General features: G+C 43.2%; 1 protein-coding gene across 1 annotated transcript in view; it reads right to left on the minus strand.

The window, feature by feature from the left end:
* Positions 1-25,228, minus strand: part of GPR158 (G protein-coupled receptor 158) — a 162,259-nt gene that overhangs the window by 60,774 nt on the left and 76,257 nt on the right. The window contains exons 5-6 of the mRNA XM_072154126.1: positions 19,718-19,932; positions 544-612 (exon numbers count right to left, since the gene is read on the minus strand). Coding sequence (XP_072010227.1) covers positions 544-612; positions 19,718-19,932 — 284 coding nt within the window. The remainder of the gene's footprint in view (positions 1-543; positions 613-19,717; positions 19,933-25,228) is intronic.

Consider the following 25,228-nt stretch of genomic DNA (forward strand, 5'->3'; position numbering starts at 1 on the left):
TTTCCAGGTATTCTGAATAAAGGCTGAAAGATCCTTCCCCCGCATTCCTTCATTCCTTTCCCCCAAACCTTCGACTGGGCACTGAATACCAGAAGTCCCGGAGTGATACCGGAACCAAGATCAATGTGTGGGTAAGTAAACTATTTTTCCCACCACCTCTGTCTCCACCCAAATTCTGAACCTCTTTTACCATTCCAGTCCCTTACAGTAAAAGGATCCCAAGCATCCAATCACTAATCTTATTTAGGCAGGCCATGCACCTACCTGTCTTTATCTCAATTCCATCTAATGATTCTAATCCACTTTGACAGTGGCTACCAAACATCAGACCCAATCATGGAGGTCTGGCCATCATGTACCCATGGATTGCTACACATCCAACTAACCCTACCTCCAAATACTCATGTTATAACTCTTCATACTTGAGGTAGAGGTACCATGGACAACTGCTTTGAAAATAATTTTTGTTGATGCTTCAGCTTGTACACAATCTTCATAACATAGACAGTAAGTTCACCCCAGTTTGATAAAGAATTTACTTACTGGAAAGTAGAGTAGAAGTGATCCAAACAAAATGGTTTCCAGTAGAATGAGTCCTGAGGCTCGGATACTCTAAGGAGAAGAAAAGGTCAAACGATAATTAGTTAGGAGGTCACTATCCTACGTCTCCTTGTATTCCTCAGTCTATTATAGGTAACATATTTGTATATCCTTCCCCACCACATGGTGCTGTGTAGATGGATCGATAGACAGATATTAGATAGATAGGTATTCTATGAATGTACAGATATATAGATGTGATACTATGCTCTGTAAAGTAAATAATACAGAGGAGGATAGTATAGTATTACAAGGGGATTTGTGGAAGCTGGAGGAGCAGGTAGAGAAAAGGCTGATGAGGTTTAATGTAGATAAATGTAAGGTTATGCACTTGGGCCATGGAAACAAAAAGTATAATTACCGTATATACCCGAGTATAAGCCGACCCGAGTATAAGCCGAGAGCCCCAATTTTACCACCAAAAACTGGGAAAACATATTGACTCGAGTATAAGCCGAAGGTGGGAAATGCATTGGTCACAGACCCCCCCAGTATATAGCCAACCAGCCCCCTATAGTATACAGCCAGCCCAGCTTGCCCCCAACAGTATACAGCCAGCCCAGCTTGCCGCCAGCAGTATACAGCCAGCCCAGCCTGCCCCCAGTAGTATACAGCTTGCTCCCAGTAGTATACAGCTTGCCCCCAGTAGTATACAGCCTGCCCCCAGTAGTATACAGCTTGCCCCCAGTAGTATACATCCCAGCCCAGCATTAAAAAAAACTTATATACTCACCCTCCGGTGGCCCCGATCTGCAGCGCTGCTCCCCCAATGTCCGCGCGGTTCGTCTTCAGGCTTCCGCGCCGTCTTCTTTCTTTTGCTGGGTGCCGCCACTGAACTTCCCCGGCCGGCAGGCGCCTAGTATGACGCGCCGCTGCTGACGTCATACTAGGCGCCGCCCGGGAGAAACATGGCGGAGCCCAGCAGAGGAAAGAAGATGGCGCGGAAGCCTAAAGACGAACCGCGCGGACATCGGGGGAGCAGCTCAGCACATCGGGGCCACCGGAGGGTGAGTATATAAGTTTATTAATTTTTAAGTATTTTTTACTTTATATTGACTCGTGTATAAGCCGAGGGGACGTTTTTCAGCACATTTTTTGTGCTGAAAAACTGGGCTTATACACAAGTATATACGGTATATTCTAAACAGTCAATTACTTAGATAAGGACATAGTTTTCAAATCACACAAATCACAGGTCAGGCCACACATGGAATATTGTGTGCAGTGTATAAAATGATATAGTAGAACTGGAACGGGTGCAGTGGAGATCAACCAAGATTATTTGGGAATGGGGGACTAGAAAACAATTTTGTACAAGATTACAAATTTTGGCATTATTCAGATTAGAAAAGAGACAACTAAGGGGAGACCTGATTACAATGTACAAATAGCTTAATGTGCAGTACAAGGATCTCTCCAAAGATTTTTTTAAACCAAGGCCTGTGACCAGAACCAGGGTCATCCTCTACACCTAGAGGACAGGCGGTTCTACCATCACCATAGACAGGGGGCATCCTCTACACCTAGAGGAGAGGAGGTTCTACCATCACCATAGACAGGGGGCATCCTCTACACCTAGAGAAGAGGCAGTTCTACCATCACCATAGACAGGGGGCATCCTCTACACCTAGAGGAGAGGAGGTTCTACCATCACCATAGACAGGGGGCATCCTTTACACCTAGAGGAGAGGCGGTTCTACCATCATTATAGACAGGGGGCATCCTCTACACCTAGAGGAGAGGAGGATCTACCATCACCATATACAGGGGGCATCCTCTACACCTAGAGGAGAGGTGGTTCTACCATCACCATAGACAGGGGGCATCCTCTACACCTAGAGGAGAGGTAGTTCTACCATCACTATAGACAGGGGGCATCCTCTACACCTAGAGGAGAGGAGATTATACCATCACCATAGACAGGGGACATCCTCTACACCTAGAGGAGAGGCAGTTCTATCATCACGATAGACAGGAGGCATCCTCTACACCTAAAGGAGAGGCAATTCTACCATCACCATAGACAGGGGGCATCCTCTACACCTAGAGGAGAGGCGGTTCTACCATCACCATAGACAGGGGGCATCCTCTACACCTAGAGGAGAGGCAGTTCTACCATCACCATAGACAGGGGGAATCCTCTACAACTGGAGGAGAGGAGGTTCTACCATCACCATAGACAGGGGGCATCCTCTACACCTGGAGGAGAGGAGGTTCTACCATCACCATAGAGAGGGGGCATCCTCTACGCCTAGAGGAGAGGTGGTTCTACCACCACCATAGACAGGGGGCATCCTCTATGCCTAGAGGAGAGGAGGTTCTACCATTACCATAGACAGGGGGCATCCTCTACACCTGGAGGAGAGGAGGTTCTACCATCACCATAGACAGGGGCATCCTCTATACCTAGACGAGAGGAGGTTCTACCATCACCATAGACAGGGGGCAGCCTCTACACCTAGAGGAGAGGAGGTTCTACCATCACCATAGACAGGGGGCATCCGCTACACCTAGAGGAGAGGAGGTTCTACCATCACCATAGACAGGGGGTATCCTCTACACCTAGAGGAGAGGAGGCTCTACCATCACCATAGACAGGGGCATCCTCTATACCTAGACGAGAGGAGGTTCTACCATCACCATAGACAGGGGCATCCTCTATACCTAGACGAGAGGAGGTTCTACCATCACCATAGACAGGGGGCAGCCTCTACACCTAGAGGAGAGGAGGTTCTACCATTAGCATAGACAGGGATTCTTTGCCGCAGTGATACGATGGAACTCTCTCCAACAGGAGGTTGTTATGGCAGACTCTATTTACATGTTCAAGAGAGGCTTTTTCTAACCTTATATGCTATGATACATTATGACGATGTAGAGATAGAGGATAGAGACCATGTTTCTCTGAAAATAAGTCCTACTTTCGAAACAATTCCACATTCTCCCTCAACATTTCTCACTCCCTCTGCCTGCTGTAATCTCGCTCAGAGGAAGGGGGGAAGTGCTCCTGCTCAGTGTAACAGCCTATGATGCAACAGCATGGAGGGACTCTGGCAACGCCCCTACAGCACTTTTGGCTCATCAGCATAATTTTAAAAGTTGATTTTAGAAGAAAGGCGGCCATGGATAACAAATATAAGAAGATACCACACGGTGCCTGGATCTATGAGTAATGTTCCTGGTTTATTATGATGTATTTTGATGGCCAATTTCCTTTAATTATATATGTATACGTGCTGATTTATTTGTTTCAACATTTTTTGATTAAAAAAAGGCCTTTTTTTGTTCAAACATTACCAGTTGGTGATCATCAGTGAAACTTGGCAGAATCTTTCATAAGATTCGATTCAGGTCCGTATCTATTCGGTCTGAAGCAATGTTTAAATTGTCAGGGAAATTGGAATAACACCCTCTAGCCCTCTAAAATATTTTTTAGAATAAGGTCCTTTCTCGACACATTTTTGATTTGCTGCTTATTTGAAAACAGGAGCCTAACTGACCCACATGGACGATATCTGTAGATATTTCAAAAGATATTTAGAATTAGTATATTTTTTTAAGTTATATATTTTTTGAATTGGTGAATTTTGAATTCAGAATTTTTTAAATTTTTTTGAATTAGATATTTAGAATTTCATCTGTATATACTATATGTACATCTACTAGAGTTTTGACAATTGATACTGTTTTTTATTCCATGATACAATATTTTATATACACACAATTGTGCGTGGGCCCTGCTATAAAACTGGACAGAACTTTATAGGTATTATGATCTGATAATGTATTGTGATTTTCACAGATTTTATTTTTTAATTATTCGTTTATACTCGAGTATAAACCGACACAAGTATAAGCCGAGGCCCCTAATTTTACCACAAATTACCTGGGAAAACCTATTAGGGGTTCATTTACTAAGGGCCCGAATCGCGTTTTTATGAGGTGTTACCCGAATTTTTCCGTTTTGCACCGATTTTCCCTGAATTTCCCCGGGATTTTGGCGCACGCGATCGGATTGTAGCGCATCGGCGCCGGCGTGCACGCGACAGAAATCGGGGAGCGTGGCCAAAAGAAAATCCTACTGATTCGGAGAAACTGATGCATTTTTTAAAAAAAAAGTGACGCTGGACACTCGCTTATCTGCTCCCGGCCTGGCTTGGTGTACTTCAGTGCATTGCGATGAACTTCAGCGCAGCAGCGACACCTGGTGAACATCGAGGAAACTGCCCTAGTGAATCGCTGGAAGACCCGAATCCTCCACACAGAACGCGCCGCTGGATTGCGAATGGACCGGGTAAGTAACTCTGCCCCATTGACTCGAGTATAAGCCGAGGGAGGGAAATGCATTGGTCACAGCCTCCCCAGTATCTAGCCTGCCGAACCCTGCCCCATAGTATATAGCTAGCACCTGCCCCCCAGTATATAGCCTGCCAGCCCATATCCCCCAGTATATAGCCAGCCCTCTGCCCCAGTATATAGCCAGCAGCGGGGGAAGCCAGAAAGGTGAGTTTTGATATATATTTTTTAACTTGAGTATAAGCCGAGTTTGGGTTTTCAGCTCATTTTTTTGTGCTGAAAAACTAAGCTTATACTCGAGTATATATGGTACTTTTATTAATTTTTTAAATAAAATACTTATTGCCTTAAAGAGGATTTTTTAGTTTTGCATGATACATTACTATACCTCTAAAAGATAGAATGTGTGGTGGGAAATATTCTCCTGCTTTGATGCGTCCTGCTCGGATCAGAGCCAGCGTGCCCCATGTATAATCACCTAATGCATTGTACGTTCCAGCCCTCTATAAGTGATCCCTCAGTGAAGGGTCAGGGCCATCAGAAGAACACAAGGAGAATGACGCCGAGCCTTGAGACGGCAGCAGAAATTGAGATTGATAACTCCATAACAAGGCATCTTTCCATAAAATTACACAACACATTCCTAGCAACCCTAAAGGTCATCCTATGTGAGATGTAATGAAAATATGCTGCGGCTCATGGAATTTAATGAAAATACAGTTCAATCAGAGAGGAACATGCTGAGATCCTCTGTTATTACACATGTATGAAAATGTAGTTACGACGCAGGTAACTGTGACGGGAGTCGGGAAATTGCTATTTTTTACATTATTTTTGCGAAAGGCATTTCCTCAACCCCTTCTCTGCTGTACAAACAAAATATTGGTGGGATATTTTTCGCCTCTTATGTAGTGTAAGGAATCAAGTAAGATCCTTGCCAAATAGGGTAAGATCAAGGGAGCTAGACAGAGTGGTTGCGTGACCAAAACCAATAAACTTCATTTAGTTGCTTTAAAAACTGCGCCCAAACTCAATATCAGTGGCTGGTGCCCACCAAAAAAAAAAAACATCATGGACAAAAACTCTCTAAAAATATAATAATAATAATTCCTTTATTTATATAGCGCACACAGATTACGCAGCGCAGCACAGAGCTTGCCAAATCAGTCCCTGTCCCCAATGGGGCTCACAATTTAATCAACCTACTAGTATGTTATGGAGTGTGGGAGGCAACTGGAGGACCTGGAGGAAACCCACGCAAACACACAGAGAACATATAAACTCTTTGAAGATGTTGACCTGGATGGGACGTGAACCCAGGGAAGGTTCTTCACCCTGGTAGCAACATGGTAGAAGGTGGGGGGGGGGGGGGGGTTAGTGTGGGGGCTTCAGTGTGCTGGATATGTTGCACTCTGTTGGCTACCTATACACTTGGGGGGGGGGGCTGCAGTATGCTTGTTGCCTATATATACATTGTGGAGCGGGGGGGCTGCAGTATGATGGAGACCTATATACTGTGGAGAGAAGGGGGTCTGCAGTATGCTGGAAACCTATATACTGTGGAAGGAGAGGGGGAGCTGCAGTGTACTGGCTACCTATATACTGTGGGAAGAAGGGAGAGCTGCAGTGTGCTGGCTACCTATATACTGTGGGGAGAAGGAAGCAGCAGTATGCTGGGTATCTATATACTATAGGGAGAAGGGGGAGCTGCAGTATGCTGGCTACCTATACACTGTGGGGGGAAGGGGGAGCTGCAGTATGCTGGTTACCTATATAATGTGGGGAGTGAGCGTGGTGCAGTGTGCTGGCAACCTATATACTCTTGAGATGGGTGGGGAGTGTGTCAGGGTCTCCTCGCCCAGGTACACATTCCATAAAATGCGTCAGGTTTTATCAGCATTCTATGCTAGACAGGACCAGAGCCTCAGTATACCCGGCACATCGAGAGGGGGCATCACGACTGGTGCACGATATGCCCAGTTGTGAAAATCCTTCCCAATGAATTTGTTCCTCAGGAGCATCCTAACAGCAAATACCCTGCAGCTGGGAATACTAGTATCATCATTTATAAATTGGAGAGAATTTTTATTTTCCTGTAGTGCTACCACAGGATAACGTGTGTATTATAGATTTCTCATTAAGCTCTATGGGTTGTCTGTGCATTAACCTGAAAGCTTTACTCCGAAAATAAGACCAAGTTACAGGTGGCTATATCTTCTGAACCATTGCAACTAGAAGCACAGTTTTGATGCTATTTTAAAGAGGATACTCTCCCCTTAAATATCACTTGTGATATCACATGTGATTTTTACATACAGCTCCCACTCCCAACTGAAACTTTAACAGTGGATAACTAGATTTACGTGGCATCTAGAAACACAATCCTTATGCCTTAAAAAAGGGGAGATCCTCCTCTTTAAAATGTCATCAGAACACCAGAAGTTACAATACAGAAGGGTATAACTGTTTGAAGTCTACCCCCTCCAACCTGTCAGCTGAAGGAGATGGAGGAGCAGGGTAATGATGCAATGATGCAATGGCCACAAGCGGCTAAACGGACAAGAGCGGCTCTGTAAGAGAAGTTCCATTGCTAGACATGAGAAATTATTCTGATGATCCGATGATTCTACAGTTTCAAGAAATTCACAATGGAATTCAGGATTTGGAGAATTAGGATGATGATACAATTATATTTGCATATTTTTGTTCAAGAATAAATGTGGATTTTTGTTCATTGTAAAAAAAAATTAGACATCCCCTGGAAATAAGCCATTTTTTGGACCGAAAAATAATATCTTATTTACTATAGTTGTTCTTTGGTTTTGCTTATAAATTAGGATATTGACTGCGGATCCCCCTCTTATAGGGGTAGAGTATAGTATTTATTGCACTTCACAAAGCTGATATGAATATTATATGTGATTCTATGACAATGCAATAGATGACGCCGGCACCGAGTGGCACTTATTTCAGGGACTACGTCTGTGACAAGACGCCTCGCACCGGGTATATAATTCTCCTCCAGCAAAATATTTTTTCCAGCAAATAAACAAGTCCACAATCCATGATCGTCATCCATCTTATTAATCTAATGTTGTTTTAAACCCTCTCCGTCTAATCGCCAGGGAGTCGTACAAATTCAATAACGTGTACGATATTCCCTTCCTGCGCTCCATATTTCACAAATAATACAGTTCCCTCAGGTCCCTGTTCTTTCTGCTTCCTCTATGTGTAGTTACAAGGAAGTTTTACACCATTTATAGAGCACAGGGACACATCGATCGCCCCAGACTTCACTCACTAAATTTTTGCTCATATTTGTCGCTGTCATGGACCTTATGGGGGACTTTAACATATGGACAGATCTGTCTTCTCCATTCAGCTGTTAACTTGGTTGCAGCCAAACACTGCGGCACTTCTCTTCTCCTCCTTTGTGCAGCGTCTGTACAAGGCTCTGAAGACAGCAGGCGCCATGTGATGACATCATCATATCTGCCGGCTTCAGAGCCACGTACAGATGCTGCACAAAGGAGTAGAAGAAGAGTTCTGCTGAAGCTTTGGGGGAGTGGGAAAAGGTGAGTATGTTTGTTTTATTCCACTGCTTCAAAAAGGAAGGAGGAGAATCAGGGGGCTACAGATGGGCCATTAAGAGTGTGTTGAGTAATGCCCCTTTTTCTGTAGACCACTCCTTATAATGCCCCCTTTTCTGTGGCTAGTCACTATAAGGTTGGAACTTTGGAAAGAGGGCACAATAAAGAGTGGGCTTCAGAAAAGACTATAAGGCCACTGTGGGCAGGGATTTTGACTGTTGGCTACTGTGGGGCAGGCACTGAGATCGCTGGCTACTTTGGTGAAGGCACTGCATCTACTCGTTACTGTGGGGCAGACACTGCGACTGCTGGCTATGTGGGGCAGACACTGTGACTGCTGCCCATGTGGGGCAGGCACCGTGACTGCTGGCCATGTGGGGCAAGCACTGTGACTGCTGGCCATGTGGGGCAGACACTGTGATTGCTGACCATGTGGGACAGACACTGTGACTGCTGGCCATGTGGGGCAAGCACTGTGACTACTGGCCATGTGGGGCAAACACTGTGACTGCTGGCCATGTGGGGCAGACACTGTTACTGCTGGCCATTAGGGGCAGACACTGTTACTGCTGGCCATTAGGGGCAGACAATGTGACTGCTGGCCATGTGGGGCAGACACTGTGACTGCTGGCTAGTGGGGCAGGCACTGTGACTGGTGGCCATGTGGGGCAGACACTGTGACTGCTGGCCATGTGGGGCAGACACTGTGTGGCAGGCACTGCAATGATTGCAGAGATCTAGAAAACAGTGAGGAATTGGTACAGAATATAAAAAGTATATTGAATAATTGTATAACTTTCCATTACACAAATGATATTAATTATTGGCTGAATAATTGTATAACTTTCCATTACACAAATGATATTAATTATTGGCTGAGAGTGGCCAACCCCTTTAAATATCTTTTCTTCTTTTATTATGATTTTTTTTACTTGTTATGATATTCTCTTTAATATATCTCATTATATTATTATATTAACATATGTATGTTATCAGTATAGCTACCTGGTATTATATTATTATTAGTGACATTTTCCATAGATGAAACAGATGAATTCCTATATATTGGGAATGGCTAGTTATGTAACTCTCTTACACTTTCTTTACGCTGCTCTGATGTGTGAACAAGGGCAGAAGTCTCAGTTAATTATGTGGAGAAGAAAATGCAGGCGCAGCTGTCACTTTTACCTACGTCAGAGGCAGTAGTGAGCCCATAATAATAAGCCTACGGACTTAGCAGGAGCTGCTTATCCCTGACTGCATTGTGCACTGTGTTACATTGTATGGAGACTTCTATTTCATCCATCACCTCAATAAAGAACCTTTCTGGTGGCTAAAGGTCATTCAATAATTTATCCCGGCGTAATCTGAGGTTCCATATAATGTGTCAAAGATCGCAGTTATTGTCACTGGTGGCACATCAGTCCCCAGTTACTCAAATCCATTGGGGATTTCCATTATGAACCCTGATGTGTGACCACCAGAAGATCAATGGGAATTAGACATCAGCCAGAGATACGTGCCCAACTTCCTGGGTTAGGGTTCCCGAACACAAGCTTGAAGTCCATTTCAGTGTTCGGCTCCCTTGGAAAAACTTTTAGCCCTCTAGCAAAAGACAGCCATAACAATATGGGCATGGCTGTGATTGGCGAGGCGGGAAATGTGATCCTGATTTAACAATTTCCCTTTTTAGGACAGGAAGGTAAGGAGAGGAAGCTAGTAGAGGGAAAGCCAGAAATGTAAATAATTGCCCTTTTTAGGGCATGTGTATATCCATACCATCTTCTAGTGCACTGACAGTAATTGCATGTATACCCCTAACATCTTCTATTGTGGTGACAACAATTGTGTGTATATCCATACCGTCTTCTAGTGCACTGACAGTAATTGCATGTATACCCCAACAATTGTGTGTGTATATCCATACAGTTGTTTAGTGCGTTGACAGTAACTGTTTGTATATACCCCTACCATCTTCTAGTTCAGTGACAGTATCTGCGTGTGTGTCCATATACCGTCCTCTACTGCAGGGACAGTAACTGTGTGTATATACCCCTACCATCTTCTAGTTCAATGACAGTACCTGCCTTTGTTTACCCCTACCATCTTCTAGTGAAAGTCCTCTCCCCACTTTCCGTCTTGGGTGTAGCACAGATTTGTGTGCAAGAATCTTAATATAGGTTGCCAAGCTAGGTCACAACAAAGTGAGCAACGAGGTACAAAATCACAAAATATAGAAGGTTTCAATAAGGTATGGAGAAAGCCAAGAATAAATATAACCAGGACCCTAAAAAGGGATGACAGGACTCTTACGTGATATCACAGTCCTGTCACAATAGTCATTGAATAGTCTAAGAAGAGTTTAAATCGTTATTATATATTTGGTTCTAATGAATGGACAAGGTACAAGAACACAAATATGACAATGAGCCATAAAACTGTTTATGGGCCCTTGCACAAGAACATTGTGGGGATGTACATATGTCCCCTCAGATGCCTATGGAACCCAGCCGTGGTACCGTGAGCATACACGTGTGTTACCATACATTACAGTTACCAGAAAAAAGATAGAGCTCACTCTATCTTTTCCCATAAATACGTCCAGGCACTAGATGTCCCTATGGATCCCTCCGGGTTGCGGCCCGGGTGTAGCAGAAGTTTGTGTGCAAGAAGCTTAAGAATGGTTGCCAAGCTGGGTCACAACAAAGCAAGCAACGAGGTACAAAATATTGAAAATTTGAACCAGGTATTGAGCGAGCCAGGAATACCTATAACCAGGACCCTAAAAAGAGTGGGCAGGACTCTTATGTGATATGACAGCCCTGTCACAATAGTCATTGGGCCAGAACTTAGAGATCCAAACAACACATTGGGCAAATGATTAGTGTGCGAAGCTGTGAATCACAGCAGGTTAACTAACTGTGAACCAGAGCTAATGCTGCAGGAGATGGGTGTGGTACTAAATCAATCTACACCCGTGTTCACACTGCAGTGGTAGCGAAACACACAAAGATACAATCAGCGCCTCCTCAGCCGCATAAAACAAACTAAGGATAACGCTGGGACTGGTGTTTCACTGACATATTATATATAATATCAAGGCCAACAATATACATTTACTCCTCTATTACGGCACTGTACTGCATATAGTGTCTTCCACTATAGTGCGGTCGTTTTTTAAGGATCATGCAGTAGATTTCATTCCATACTATTGCTCTGTATTACTATGGCGGATATGACTTTTAGAGAGGTCATTTCATTAATAACTATTTTCTCTGCCTTCAGCTTCATACAGTCGCTGTACATAGAGGTGAATGAAGCATGAAGGGAAAAGATATTAAAGCTCCTTTCCCTTCCAAACCTGCCATTTATATTGAATGATGTAAGAGCGAAGTGCTACAGAGCACCCAAATTTTCAATTAATAAGCAAAATTTACACAGTGAGGCCTCTACTCAATTGATATTCATTTAAAGAGTTTACTAATCCATAGGTTACTTAAAGGGGAAAGTAAATGCATCCCTTTAAAGGGTTTGTGCAAAAAATACTAAACTAATGGACACCAATAAATGTCCTATTGTCCTGTAGTGATGACATCACACACAGCACATCATACAGCCAATCACTGGCCTCATCAGTGACTCTTGCCTTTATGGCACATGACCACTGATCTGTAGAAGTCTCATCTAAACTACCAACAAAGGGAATACTACTTGACCGCCTAGTTGTTTGGGGGAGATTTATCAGAAGTGTCTGAGGTAAAACAGTTCTAGTTGCTCATGGAGACCAATCAGAGCTCAGCTTTCACTTTACGAACAGCTGTGAATAATTAAAAGCTGAGCCCTGATTGGTCGCCATGAGCAAATACAACAGTTCTGCTCTCAGACACTTCTGATAAATCTCCCCCTATGAAGCTATGGTTTCATATAGAACTTTAGAGATGTCAGTTCCGTCCCTAAAAAGAGAACCAATCAGTACCAATGTTTTTAATGATCATGCAATGACCTTCGAGAGGTGAATTGGATGTTTTTATAGGTTTTATGACTTTGACTAGCGATGAGCATAACCATTCAGGTTCGGGTTCATCGGGTTTGAAAGTTTGGATACCTGAAACTGGACTTGAACACCTGCTGGTCTTACCTACTGGCACAGATTGTGGGTGTTAACCCTTTAAATGCCGGCAGCAGGTGCACCCTGCCATTTTACCGAGGAGTGTTGTTCCCTGTGGCATCATCGATCATCGTGATGCACATGGCTGCTGGCACTGATCACGTTTTTCACTGGCGGGGGTTGAGCATGAATGTTGAAATTCCGGTTGAAGGTTAGGTTCCGGTACCCAAACCCGCAATGTTCAGCACGGATCCAAACACTACGTTTCAGGTCCGTCCACCCATAGTAATGCCATATCACCTTACGGTTAGACCAGCTTGGTCACGTATGTATTTTGGGTGGAGACATGTTTCCTTAATATCGAGTACGTGCTCATTTCTTAATGTTTATCACGCCCGCTGCAGAATGGGAACACCTCGGTGTTAAGCAATTACCGCACACAGGCAACACGAAACGGAGACAAAAGCCACCGCATGCATAATTTACATAAAAGGTTAAAAAAAGGTGCAGAACCTTACAAGGGAGGAAATGATGTATGTACAAATCCTCAGATCTGGACAGGAATTACAACGTTAAGGGTAGTGTGCACAATTACTCAACTCGGGATAATGTCAGAAGATGCCAGCCATTTTTCTTAATTGCCTTCCTTTAATTCGGTGTTCACACTACTGTGGCTCCCTGACATATTCCACAGAACAGAAGGTCAGGAGAGTCTTTTGGAATATAATCAGCTCATTGTGCCACAGCAGATGACTAAGAGCTATAATACCAAACGAGGTGTAAATAACAAGGCCGCGTGTCCGACGGTGTTCAGTAAAGTGAAAAAGAGACATACGTAGGGTTAGGGGACTTGTAAATGTATTTATAGGCAACATTTCATATCTACACCACAGTCATTAACACTGAATATATATAATTATATGGGAAGTAAAACATCATCATCAGAAATCCCCCAAGGCAATACTAGATGGCCCGCAAATGTGTGCTTATGGGAAATAAGTCTGAGGAACTTCATTGCCTTCATCATAGAGGAGGATGGGGTAACCAAGGAACAACTAACAAGGTTTAGATGTTTCAAGGGTTGTCCAGGATCAGAATAATGACCAAGTGATAGCGTTAGTCATCAAGCTGTATCCTTGTCCAAAAATGGAAAAATGGAAAAACCCTTCTCAGAATACTGTATGTTTGTTCACATGATAGATTTTGACATAGAAAACTTTTTGTCATAATCTGCCTAGTATCCAGCTCTGATTGATTTAAATGGAGGGGGGCAACACAAATGGAACAAGAGTTGAGATCAAATGCCACCGAATGTCCAAGAGGTTCCACCTGGACACTCCCATTGATGAAGAGAGTCCACATAACTATTTCACCATTGCTAGAGCCCTCCGCTCTTCTGTGTGCTCCTGTATGATAGTTTTGACTCCACTGAATGGCTTACAACCACTAGTAGTGCTCTGTAGAGGTCTCACCTAAACTACCAACAAAGGGAACACTACTTGACTGCCCAGTTGTTACATACAATTGGGGGAGATTTATCAGAAGTGTCGGAGGTAAAACTGTTTTAGTTGCCCATGGAAACCAATCAGAAATGAGCTTTAGATTTAAAATGGAAAGCTGAGATCAGATTGGTTATCACGGGCAACTAGAACAGTTTTGCTTTCGATAAATCTCCATAGTTTTAAGTAAAAAAAACCCACAGATTTTCTGGACCCCTTGGCTTGACTACATCCGCTCTCCCGAATACAGAATGGTCTCCTGAACACATGCCACCTACTATGTTTTTTTTGTGTGTTTCTTAGACTTTGTCAGATATGGCAATTGATGTCTTCTCATCTTCTTGTACTATGACAGCCATATTGGTCCACTAGGTTGGACTGTTCTCGCCTTAATGTAGGTATTGGCATCCTAAGTCGTAACTGCAATTTTCCCTATCCATTGCTCTTTTTCTCCTTCCCCCATCCTTATATGTTCGTACTTTGTACTTCAAGCTTGTTTCATAAAAGCTATTGTTTGACATGTGATACTTTAATAAAGAATGTTAAAAAAACATATTTCCATTAAATTCAACCAAAAAAGGTAAAGAAGAGGGGAAAACTTGTAAGGGGGCACAATTCTATATCCCTCCATTTTATTTTTCTATAAAAACGCATCTAGGTCCTTTTTGAAGCTGTCTGTGGTCCCTGCTTTGGTCAGATCCTGAGCTCAGCTATAACACAGATTGACAGTTCTTATAAAAAAAAGAAGCCTGCTAACTGCAGCCAGTCCTTTAAGGTGAATTCACCTTATGTACGGGCCATTTATATATATTTATACCCATGAATCATGTTCCCCCTTTGTTGTCTATTTAAGAGACTAAATTATAATTTTTGTGTCTCTTTGTTATACCCTCTCTAGCTCCAGGGCTTCCTTTTCATGGACTGGTTCCCAAAACTGAACGTCATATTCCAGGTGAGGCTGAACCAATGCCTTGTACAGTGGTAATATTACATCCCTATCCCGAGAGTCCAGACCTCTTCTGATACAAAATATTCCACTGGCTTATCAGGTAGCTGATTGACATTGCATGATATTTTTTAATCTATGGTCTACTAGAACACACATGTCCTTCTCAATAAGGGATTCTTCTAATGTACTCCCCCTTGGATATATGCTACCTGTAGATAATTACTTCTCTGATGCATAAAATCTGTCCATACTAAACCTCATTTTACAAGTGGGTGCCCAAACACTCAGGGGGTCAGATTTATAAATCTGTTTACTACAGAATTCTATGATAATTTGTGCCCAAAAACTTGTCTAAAAAAATCAAGTTTTTTGACACTTATGTCAAGACATAAGAGAATAAGATAATGTATAGTTAGGGGTATTAAGTATCGGGGATCAAGGTTGAGGGGTGCCCTAAGGAAGACAGGAACTCATTGGAAGACTTCATCATTTAGTGTGTTCCCGAGAGACTGGTTTGAGCATTACCAACTTGGGTTTTTAAGGCATAACATAGGGATTGACAGAATTTTCTTTAGTCACGACCATACTGTTCTTAGATTCTTTAGGTATGACATAGTAAACATTGGGGTCCACCACATTTCAGGCTGTTTGGTTCCTCATTTGTAACCCCCAAAGAGATAAAGACTTCAACTGTAAATTTTTTAGTTAGTCCTCTTTACCACAAGGTTCTTGCAAGTAGAAGGTCAGAAGAGCAACAAGTATACAAGGTCAGCACAAAGCTACTCAACACCTGGAAGCCCATCAATTGTGTCCTCAGAGAACATGTTGCTCAGGCACTGGATTGATAAAGGTGGTAGTTTTTATGAAGGTGTGAGACACCAAAACAGTTTGAAATTGAAATTACTTAGATTCCTTAGATTCTTTACTTAAGATATAACAAATATTGGGGTCAACCACATTTCAGGCTTTTTGGTTCCTCATCCGTAACCCCCAAAAAGATAAAGACTTTCAACTGTAAATGTCCAGGTAGCCTTCTTTATCACAAACTGATGTAAGGACGCCAGTACACAGTATCAAACCATGGAATTGGTTATTTGCCTAGATTTTGCAACTAGGTCAATAAAGCAACAGAGATACAAGGTCGGAACAAGTCTACTCAAAACTGGAAGCCAATCAATTGGATCCTCAGAGAACCTGTTGCCCAGGCCCTGGAGTGATGAAGGGGGTCATTCTTAAATAAAGGGTCTTGATGGAATCATCATTAGAAGCAGAGATTAGCACAGTGTTGCAGAAGATAGAAATGGAGAACCAGACTGAGGAACATTGCAACCAGACTAGTAGAATTTGTCAATAAGATATCAAACAAGTGGCATCCAATCAGCACTGAAGGCGTGAGCCACAAAGACGTGTAAGCATACGTGGAAAGGTAATATACATTAGTTTTAGTACTATTCATCAGAAGATTTGCAGAATTTTTCATACATAGGACATGTTGGAGGATTGCCTTGTGCTCATGTTGACCACTCAAAACAAGCTTCTCGTAGATCATTCTGTTTTACCAAGACGTCAGAAAATATGGACAATTGCAATGAAAATGTATCTTGATTGGATGAGAACAATCTGTCTCTCCTCTACTGTAGGAATCGCTCATCGGTTTCAGCCACGTTGCATGCTCTTCTTCATGATTTTGTAAGCTTAAGGAAGCCATTCGAAGTCTATAACATTTACATAATGGATAAAATCTCATATAAAGGGGATTGAATTCCTTGGCTAAATTAACAAAAAGTGAACTCAACAGATGCCTCACAGTAATATAAGGGATATGTTAGAAACAAAATCAGAGTTATTAAATGCTAGGGAGTGAATGATGGGCTCTAGGACTATTCCATCTTATCCCTTGTGGGAACCCAAATTAAAGGTATGCTCAAATATACTGAACAATAATCTTTAAGTGTGAAATCAGAAGGAGGAATTATTAGGGAATTGGTGTTTTATGCTCTGCAGGGAATACTTTCAATGAGGCTTTCCTTAAAGGAAAACTACCATGAGAAGTAGATCTGATGGTAGATTCCTCCTTCTTGTCTCTGCCCTAATCCATAATTTAATAATCCTGGAACCAAACTTGTTAAAAACTTTCTTTAAGTAATGTGCAAATTAATGGTAGAGGCTACTAGGGCGTGGAGCCTTAGCTCCCGGCCAGGATAGTACACGCCCCAGTAGCCTCTGCAGTTAATTTGCATATTACTAAAATAAAGTATTTAATAAGTTAGGTTCCAGTATTATTAAATTAAATTAGATTAGATTAGGGCAGAAGCAGCAGGAGGAATCTACCAGCAGATCTACTTCTGAAAGTAGATTCCCAATGGTAGGTTTTCTTTAAAAAATTAAATTTTAGTGTCTTGTAAGAAAAGATTGTAGCTTCAGGTCCCCCAAAAATGTGTTCTTCCCCTACCATATGCTTTTTACAAAACTGTAAAAACCTGTAAAGCAATCCTAATGTGACTTGTGCTCATTACTTTCCTTCTCAACTAGTTTGTCATATCACCATAATTGTGCATCTTCTAACTTTCTACATTTGCTCAGGTCTTTCAAGGTATTAAAGAGAACCCGTCATGCAAAATAACCCCCTAAACTAAATATATTTTCATAAACTGCTATTAGAGAGCATTGCCTCTATCCCTTCATTGTCCCTCTACATGCCTGTAAACCTAAGCAATGAGGTCCTAAAGCTGTATGCAAATGACCTGTGAAATGTCCAATGAAGCATTAGCATATTCAAGCTGTCCACTCTATTCCTGAGTGGGAGGCACAGCCACACCCCCAGTGCTCGACTGACAGCCTGTATAATGATGTGAGGCTGTATAATGATGTGCTTCCTGGTGCTGGTGGCCACGCTCCATGCAGCCTGTGTGTGCATGTGTGTGTGTGTGTATAGGAGAGATACAGCAGCTCCAGGCAGCCATGTTACAGCAGAACATGTCAGATTCATGTGTAGCTGATGTCTGTGTCTCACCTGTATATTAGGAGGATGCAGCATGTCAGCAGATGCAGCACACACACTAGCCATGCTTTACTATACATTACACACAGACATGAGCAGGGGGAGCAGAGGGGAGGGGGAACAGGGGTGACATCACTGCCTCTGACCATGTGACCAGCCTCATTTACATGATAAAGAATAGATGATTTTACAATGAATAATGTATGAAATAACTAGATAAAGGCAGGGATGGGATCCTTGTGAGCTGCTCCAACAGGTAGAGGTGACAGGACTAGTGACACAGACCTGATGACAGGTGTCCTTTAAGTGAAAAAGATTAAGGCTATATTCAAACAGCCGTATGGGGGTCATATGTACAGCCGACGTATATATGGAGTATATATGTGCCCCATACATGGCAATGGGCACATGGTGCCGTACAGGAGTGGTACTGCTTCCCAGCCGGGAGAAAGAAAGGACATGTCCAATCTTTCCCCAGAATATGGCGCCGTTCCCCATGTTTCTCTATAGAGAGAAACATGCCCCTCCTCGTCTCTATGGTACGCCGGGCACACATTATTGTTAACATAACCTAAATGCAATGTTAAATAAAAATGAATACAACATCCGGTTTGCATTAGTCAAACCCAACATATTGCAATAAAAACACCAACAATACCACAAAACGTGGGTAGTGATATTGTTGCAATGAGCAGCAGATTCTGGAACTAGATGGTTTGGGCTACTGTCACAGAAATTATACCGGTAATCGATGACCAAGAAAGGTTGAAGTTTATGCCAAAGTTTAGGACAAGTTGCAAGGTTCAAAGTTGGGTCAAGTCTGCAGAGAAGGACCCTATAGAGCAAGGGTTGGGAACCTTTTTGGCTGAGAAAGCCCTTAACGCCACATATTTTAAATTGTACTCCGTGAGAGCTACACAATATGCACCCTGCCTCTCATTACATAGGTAGACACCGCACACCCCCCCCTCCTTAGACACAGCACCAATCAGAAGGGGGGAGGAGGGAGCAGGATGAGTCATAATCTCCTTCTACAGTCCCTCCTATTCAACAGAGCTCAAAGATGTAAAGAAAGAAGCATGAAGAGTCTGCACACAGCGCAAAAGTAAGTAGCAGGACTGCTGAATCCCTTGATGAACATTCAGGGATTGTCCACAAGGCAGTAAAGGCACATGGACAACTTATGTAAAAGGGTCACCAAAATCTTTAACTGCAGAAATTAAATCCAACAGCAGAACCCCCCACCCCTTTCCCAAGAAGTTTGTTCATGATACTGTATGTAGGCAGAAAATGTCAAACTCTTAAATGAAATTAGACTTGTGATGGTCCCACAATTTTCTTACAGCTCGGGGCCAATGGCCGGCTTCATCCAGACCAGGTCACAATGGTTTAATACTAAGCAGGCAGGCACTTGGTATAGGGGATCCCAAACTAGAAGGGGTTGAATACTTATGAAATCAATGTTTTTTTATATATTTTATAACTGTAATGATCTTGTGTTGAGATGGTTTGTCTTTGATATCATCTATTCCTCCATATCTTAAAAGCCATAAAGCAACAGATGTGATATATTTCTATACGGCCCATCTGGTAACATATTGCGGCTGTAGACTAGAAGTATCCAGCACAAACCATTGATATCAGAAGATGTAGTGATTTTTTTTTTTTTTTTACCTTCGCTCGGCGAAAATGATAAACCACCAGCATGCTTATGAAGTTGAGCAGCATGCAGAAAGCCTGGAAGGAGATGACAGCGATCCGCAAATACTTGTCCTCCTGCGCATAGCAGGGTGCATCAGCCGTACAGTATGAACAATCCTCCCTGCAGGGCAGACACTTATATTCCTCTTCAGATATTTCTTGAAAAAACTGGTTCTCTTCACTCTGCCCTATAGGAATGAAAAAAGAATCATTGTAAGTGCCAGGCATGGGACAAAGACTGTACATATAATTATCAAAACCTACAAAAGTTATTGCAGCCCAAAGGGACAAAGAATTGCTTAACAGAATGTTGCAGCTATCTGATTAGTAACAAAGGGCAGTTTGGGCGATAGCCTGGGGCCCAAACCGACTAGGGCGGCCAGGGCTACCCAAACCACCCATCAAATTTTATACTGAGAAGGACCTTCACCCATGAAATCCTTGTACATCTTCTCCTTTCAATACAATTGTACACAAGAGCCATTTCAGGACCTTTGAAGGTCCTCCAAAGGTCCTGAAACCCCAGATTGAAAGCCGGCAGAAAGGACACATCCTAGAAGCTGATTCTAGTACCATATGTAGGAAGTGATTCAAGACTTGCAGGAGCCATAATATTCATACAGCCCAGTGCCCATGGTGGTCTTATCCCCCCTTGACTTTGCACATTCTTTTTAATGCAAACTACATGCACAGGTATCTAAGGAGTGTCCGCACCACATATGTGTCGCACAGGACCCTTTTGTGGCGGAGCTGCACTAGACATCATGTGACACAAATTAGGGGGCGTTCAGTCAGACCGTGTGATTTATCATGCATAGTCCGACAGAATTGTGTCGCACCCCCCATGTTAAAGGTGCACCAAAAAAAAGTTGGTGCACTCTGTCGCAGCAGTGCAGGGGGCGCCAGATTCATGTAGAACGAGCTCCAGAAATCCTGAATCTGGCGCCCCCTGCACACTACACAGGCAACTGCAGATAGTACACACTGCACTGTTCTTAGTAAATGCGCCCCAATGTTTTCTATGAAGAATATCAATCATTGTGTAAATCGGTGACGCTAATGGATCAAAAGAAGATAACAGGCACAGCCCCACCTCTAGTGCACCAAGACACTAATTTGCATCAATAATAACCTCTTATGAACACAGCACTTCATTTTTCACTCCACACTTTCAAAAACCCATAACTTTTTTTATTTTTCCATGTACAGAGCTGTATGACAGCTTTTTTTCTGTACTTCCTGGTGATGGTATTCAATTTTCCATGCCACGTACAGGGAAGCTGGAAAAAATTCCAAATGCAATTAGATCTATTTTCACTGTGAGCGCCAAATGACATCTGCCCTTTGTTCCTTGAGTCAATGGGGGTCATTTACTAAGAGCCCGATTTGCGTTTTCCCGACATGTTACCCGAATATTTCCGGTTTGCGCCGATTTTCCCTGAATTGCCCCAGGTATTTGGCGCATGCGCTGGGATTGTGGCGCATCGGCGCCGGCATGCACGCGACGGAAATGGGGGGGGGCATGGCTGAACAAAAACCCGACGGATTCGGAGAAACCACCGCATTTTTTTTAAAAAAGTGTCGCTGTTACCTTCACCAGGAATATGATCGTGAACTTCGGCGGACCTTGGCGGACTTCAGCGCAGCAGCGACACCTGGTGGACGTCGGAAGAACTGCCTTAGTGTTTCGCCGGAAGACCCGAATCCACCGCAGAGAACGCGCGGCTGGATCGCGAATGGACCGGGTAAGTAAATCTGCCCCAGTATGATCATGAAGATATCACATGTCTATAGGTTTTATTATGTTTTAGGAGATTTAAAAAAATGTAAATCTTATTTACAAAAAAAAAATTCTTCTTTTTTCTATATTCTGAGGCCAATAACTTTTTCATACTTTATTTTCGGACAAGCTGACATTTTCATTACTACCATTTTTTGGACTGTACGACTGTTTGATCACTTTTTATTAAAATTTTTATGTGTTGCAAAAAGGGGATCAGCCCATACACCTGCTGCTGCACCAGGACATAGGGGCACATTTACTTACCCGGTCCCCACGCAATCCCCGATCCGGAATGTCCGACGAGGATGAAGTCTGCAATGATTCACTAAGATCGTGCCCCCGATATGCTGCATGTGTCGCTTCCCCGCTCAGGTCCGCCGGAGTTCACCTTCTTCTTCCTGGTGCATGTAAGTGCTTGTCTTGCGACACAATTTTAAATGTTAAATCCTGTGCGTTGCGACGCAATCCCCGGCGCAATCCTCGAAAAGTCGGGTAATCTGACTAAAATGCGACCACGGGAATCTTAGTAAATCCTGTTACATCCTGCTGCAATTTCTTCCCTAAACCCCAAAGAAATAGAAATTAAACATGTCTGCAAAGCTAATAAAGTGCCCCTAGCATCACTGCTGGGGTAATGTTAGAGCTGGCAGATTTCCTTTAACCCTTAAATAGCGTACGCTGTACTATTACTGTGTACAGTAAGCTTCAAAGGGGGTCATTTACTAAGGGCCCGATTCGCGTTTTCCCGACGTGTTACCCGAATATTTCCGATTTGCGCCAATTGTACCTGTATTGCCCCGAGATTTTGGCGCACGCGATCGGATTGTGGCACATCGGCGCCGGCATGCACGCGACGGAAATCGGGGGGCGTGGCCGAATGAAAACCCGACGTATTCGGAAAAACCGTCGCATTTGAAAACCGAAAATGTGTCGCTTGGGAAGCGCTTACCTTCACCTGGTCCAGCTCGGTGTATTCCGGTGCGTTCAGATGATTTTCAGCGCAGCAGCGCCACCTGGTGGACGACGGAGGAACTACCTTCATAAATCCCATCCGGACCCGAATCCTGTGCAGAGAACGCGCCGCTGGATCGCGAATGGACCGGGTAAGTAAATCTGCCCCAATGTTTCTGGTCATGTGATGTCACACAGGTGCACGGCTCTTTATATGACAGCGTAATCAGAGCTGTGTGTTATAACGAGCCGTGCACCTGTGTGACATGAAAATAAGGCAAAACGAAGAACATTTTTACACAATACTTGAGTCGTGTCATTTGGAATGCAAAAAAATGGTGTAAATGTGTTTTTTTCTACTTTTTCATTGCATTTGAACTTTTTTCCAGCTTTCCAATAAATGGAGTATGAAATATGAAATGCTGTCACTAGGAAGGACAATCATACAGCTCTGTGGATGGAAAAGTTAAGAAGTTATGGATTTTTTAAGACGGGGAGTGAAAAATGAAAACGCAAAAATGACCTGGCCCTTAACTGGTTAATAGGGAGAAGCATGTATCCCCGAAAGCAGGTGTATAATCTGGGGTACCTTGGACATCCATAGATAATTGATGTGTCTTGTGACGGATTAATCCCTCGGTGGAGAGATAAGCCGATGTAGCGGGGCTCATCTCTATATAATTGGCGTCTTCTGATTTCGCTGATGCGTATTATTAAACTATAATCTCTGATTCTCCTTTATATCATACGCTATAATCTTCCTAATCTGAATTCTTTAACCAAATGTCTGGCTTTCAGTGTCGTAATACCTATTCTGTATTTGTTCTAGCCAATAATTCTATTAAGCGGAAAAAAGTAATAACGATGGGCTGCCATTATCAATTAACCTTTAATAGACTCCACAAAACAATGGGACAAAGTCTTAACTCGTTAGGTGCCGTACACAACAGATATAGATAGATGCTCAGCTTCATCAAAGTTTGTTTGTATTTTCAGTAGGAGTAAGTCCCCGCTAGTAGCATTACATTTAATCAGCATGTTATAGAGCAGAAAGATCAGAACAAGTTGCACATAGGGGCAGATTTATGTCTGAAAGTCAGAATATTTCCAATTGCCTATGGCAACCAATCACAGCTCAGCTTTCATTTTACCAGTGCTCATGAATATTTTAAAGGGGAGCTGTGATTGGTTGCCATGGGCAACTGGAAATATTCTGACTTTCAGACACTTGATAAATCTGCCCCATAGTGTTTCTGGACACTGGTCCGGAAACAGAATGAAATGCCGCAGCAACAGTACAGTAGGATGGTTCCCGCACTCCAATGAAAAAAGGAATTAATTCAGAAAGGAAAAGTTAAAAACTACCATTAATCTTGGTAAAAGTAGAGTGTTTTAGCACAAAAAAATTGCTTTAAAAACCAATTCAGCTTTTACTGGAGTATATAAAAAAATAAACTTGTATACTTATCCTCCTTTTCTCCTCGTGGCTGGTCTTCTCCCCTCAGCTCCGGCTTCCCAGCAGTGCTGGCCAAACACATCTATGCTCTATGCTTGTGTCACAGTGTAACTCTATGGAAGCTCTAGTGAAGCTCTTAGTTAGATAAAATTATCCCATTGACAGCCATTAAGCCCATTGTCTACTCTAGTGGATGACAGCTCTGTATCTCTATGGCAGGTAGAGAGTGAAAGTTGTGGGTTCAAATCCTGGGCTAGCCAAAGAAATAATTAATTAAATAACATGAAATTTAGAGACCTTGGTGCTTATTTACTAAGGGTCTCGCAGCCGCATTTCCGTCAGGTTTCACTACGTTTTCGGGGATCGCACCACTGGGACTGAAGGGGATTGTGTCACACGTGACTGGATTTTGGCACATCGGGGACGGGTTTCATGCGACAGAAATCGGAGGTGGGCCGTCGGACGATCCGACTGATTTGGACTGAGTGCGGGATTTAAGTTTAAAATTATGTCACAAGACAATGCACTTACATGCACCAGGAAGAAGAAGGTGAACTCCGGCGGACCTCAGCGGGAAAGCAACACATGCAGGATATCGGGCGCACGATCTTCTTGAATCGGGGCACAGTGCATTCCGGTCAGAAAAAAGGTGACGCATTTTGGACTATACAATGGCGTTCTTAGTCATACCTAAAGCCAAGCAATAAGCATACCATGATATGTACAGACTTAGAACCATATGGGAGCAATTTGAGGAACATCTGCAACACCCCTGCCAACGCAAAGGCAGGCTGGTAGTTGCGAATAGCACCCTCTCCAGGTCAGGAGAGGAGCTGTTAGGGGGAGTCATGAACCCTCAAGGATGTTTCTAGAACTTGGAATATAGTGTACAGCTGTATATACTGCCTGGCAAGGCAACAGTTAACTGTTGCATGTAATTATCCAATGATGTGTCTGTTATGCAAGCTGGAAAGTGATTGGAGAGGTATTACCACCTGACCAGGGGGGGGGGGGGTAAAAAACCCCTGCTGGGTGACAGCACATAGTCTTGGTCTGGGATCTTATCCCAAGGAGAGTGAGGAGTGCACCTTCAGTGCTGCTATAGCCTTTCATCCCCAGAACTTCTAGTGCCTCAGGCCTACTGCCTGGCACACAGGGCAAGTCTGGAGACTAAAGCCCAGGAATGCAGCTTCTACCACTTGGACTCAGTTCCATCTGAACCAGCCCAGGCTGCATCTACTATGAGGCTGCGTTCACCTTTCCTGCGGGCCAACTCTCCATGACCTTTCTAGCT

This window comes from Engystomops pustulosus, chromosome 5 (genome assembly GCF_040894005.1).
Source record: "Engystomops pustulosus chromosome 5, aEngPut4.maternal, whole genome shotgun sequence".
In the NCBI taxonomy this organism is placed as follows: Eukaryota; Metazoa; Chordata; class Amphibia; order Anura; family Leptodactylidae; genus Engystomops; species Engystomops pustulosus.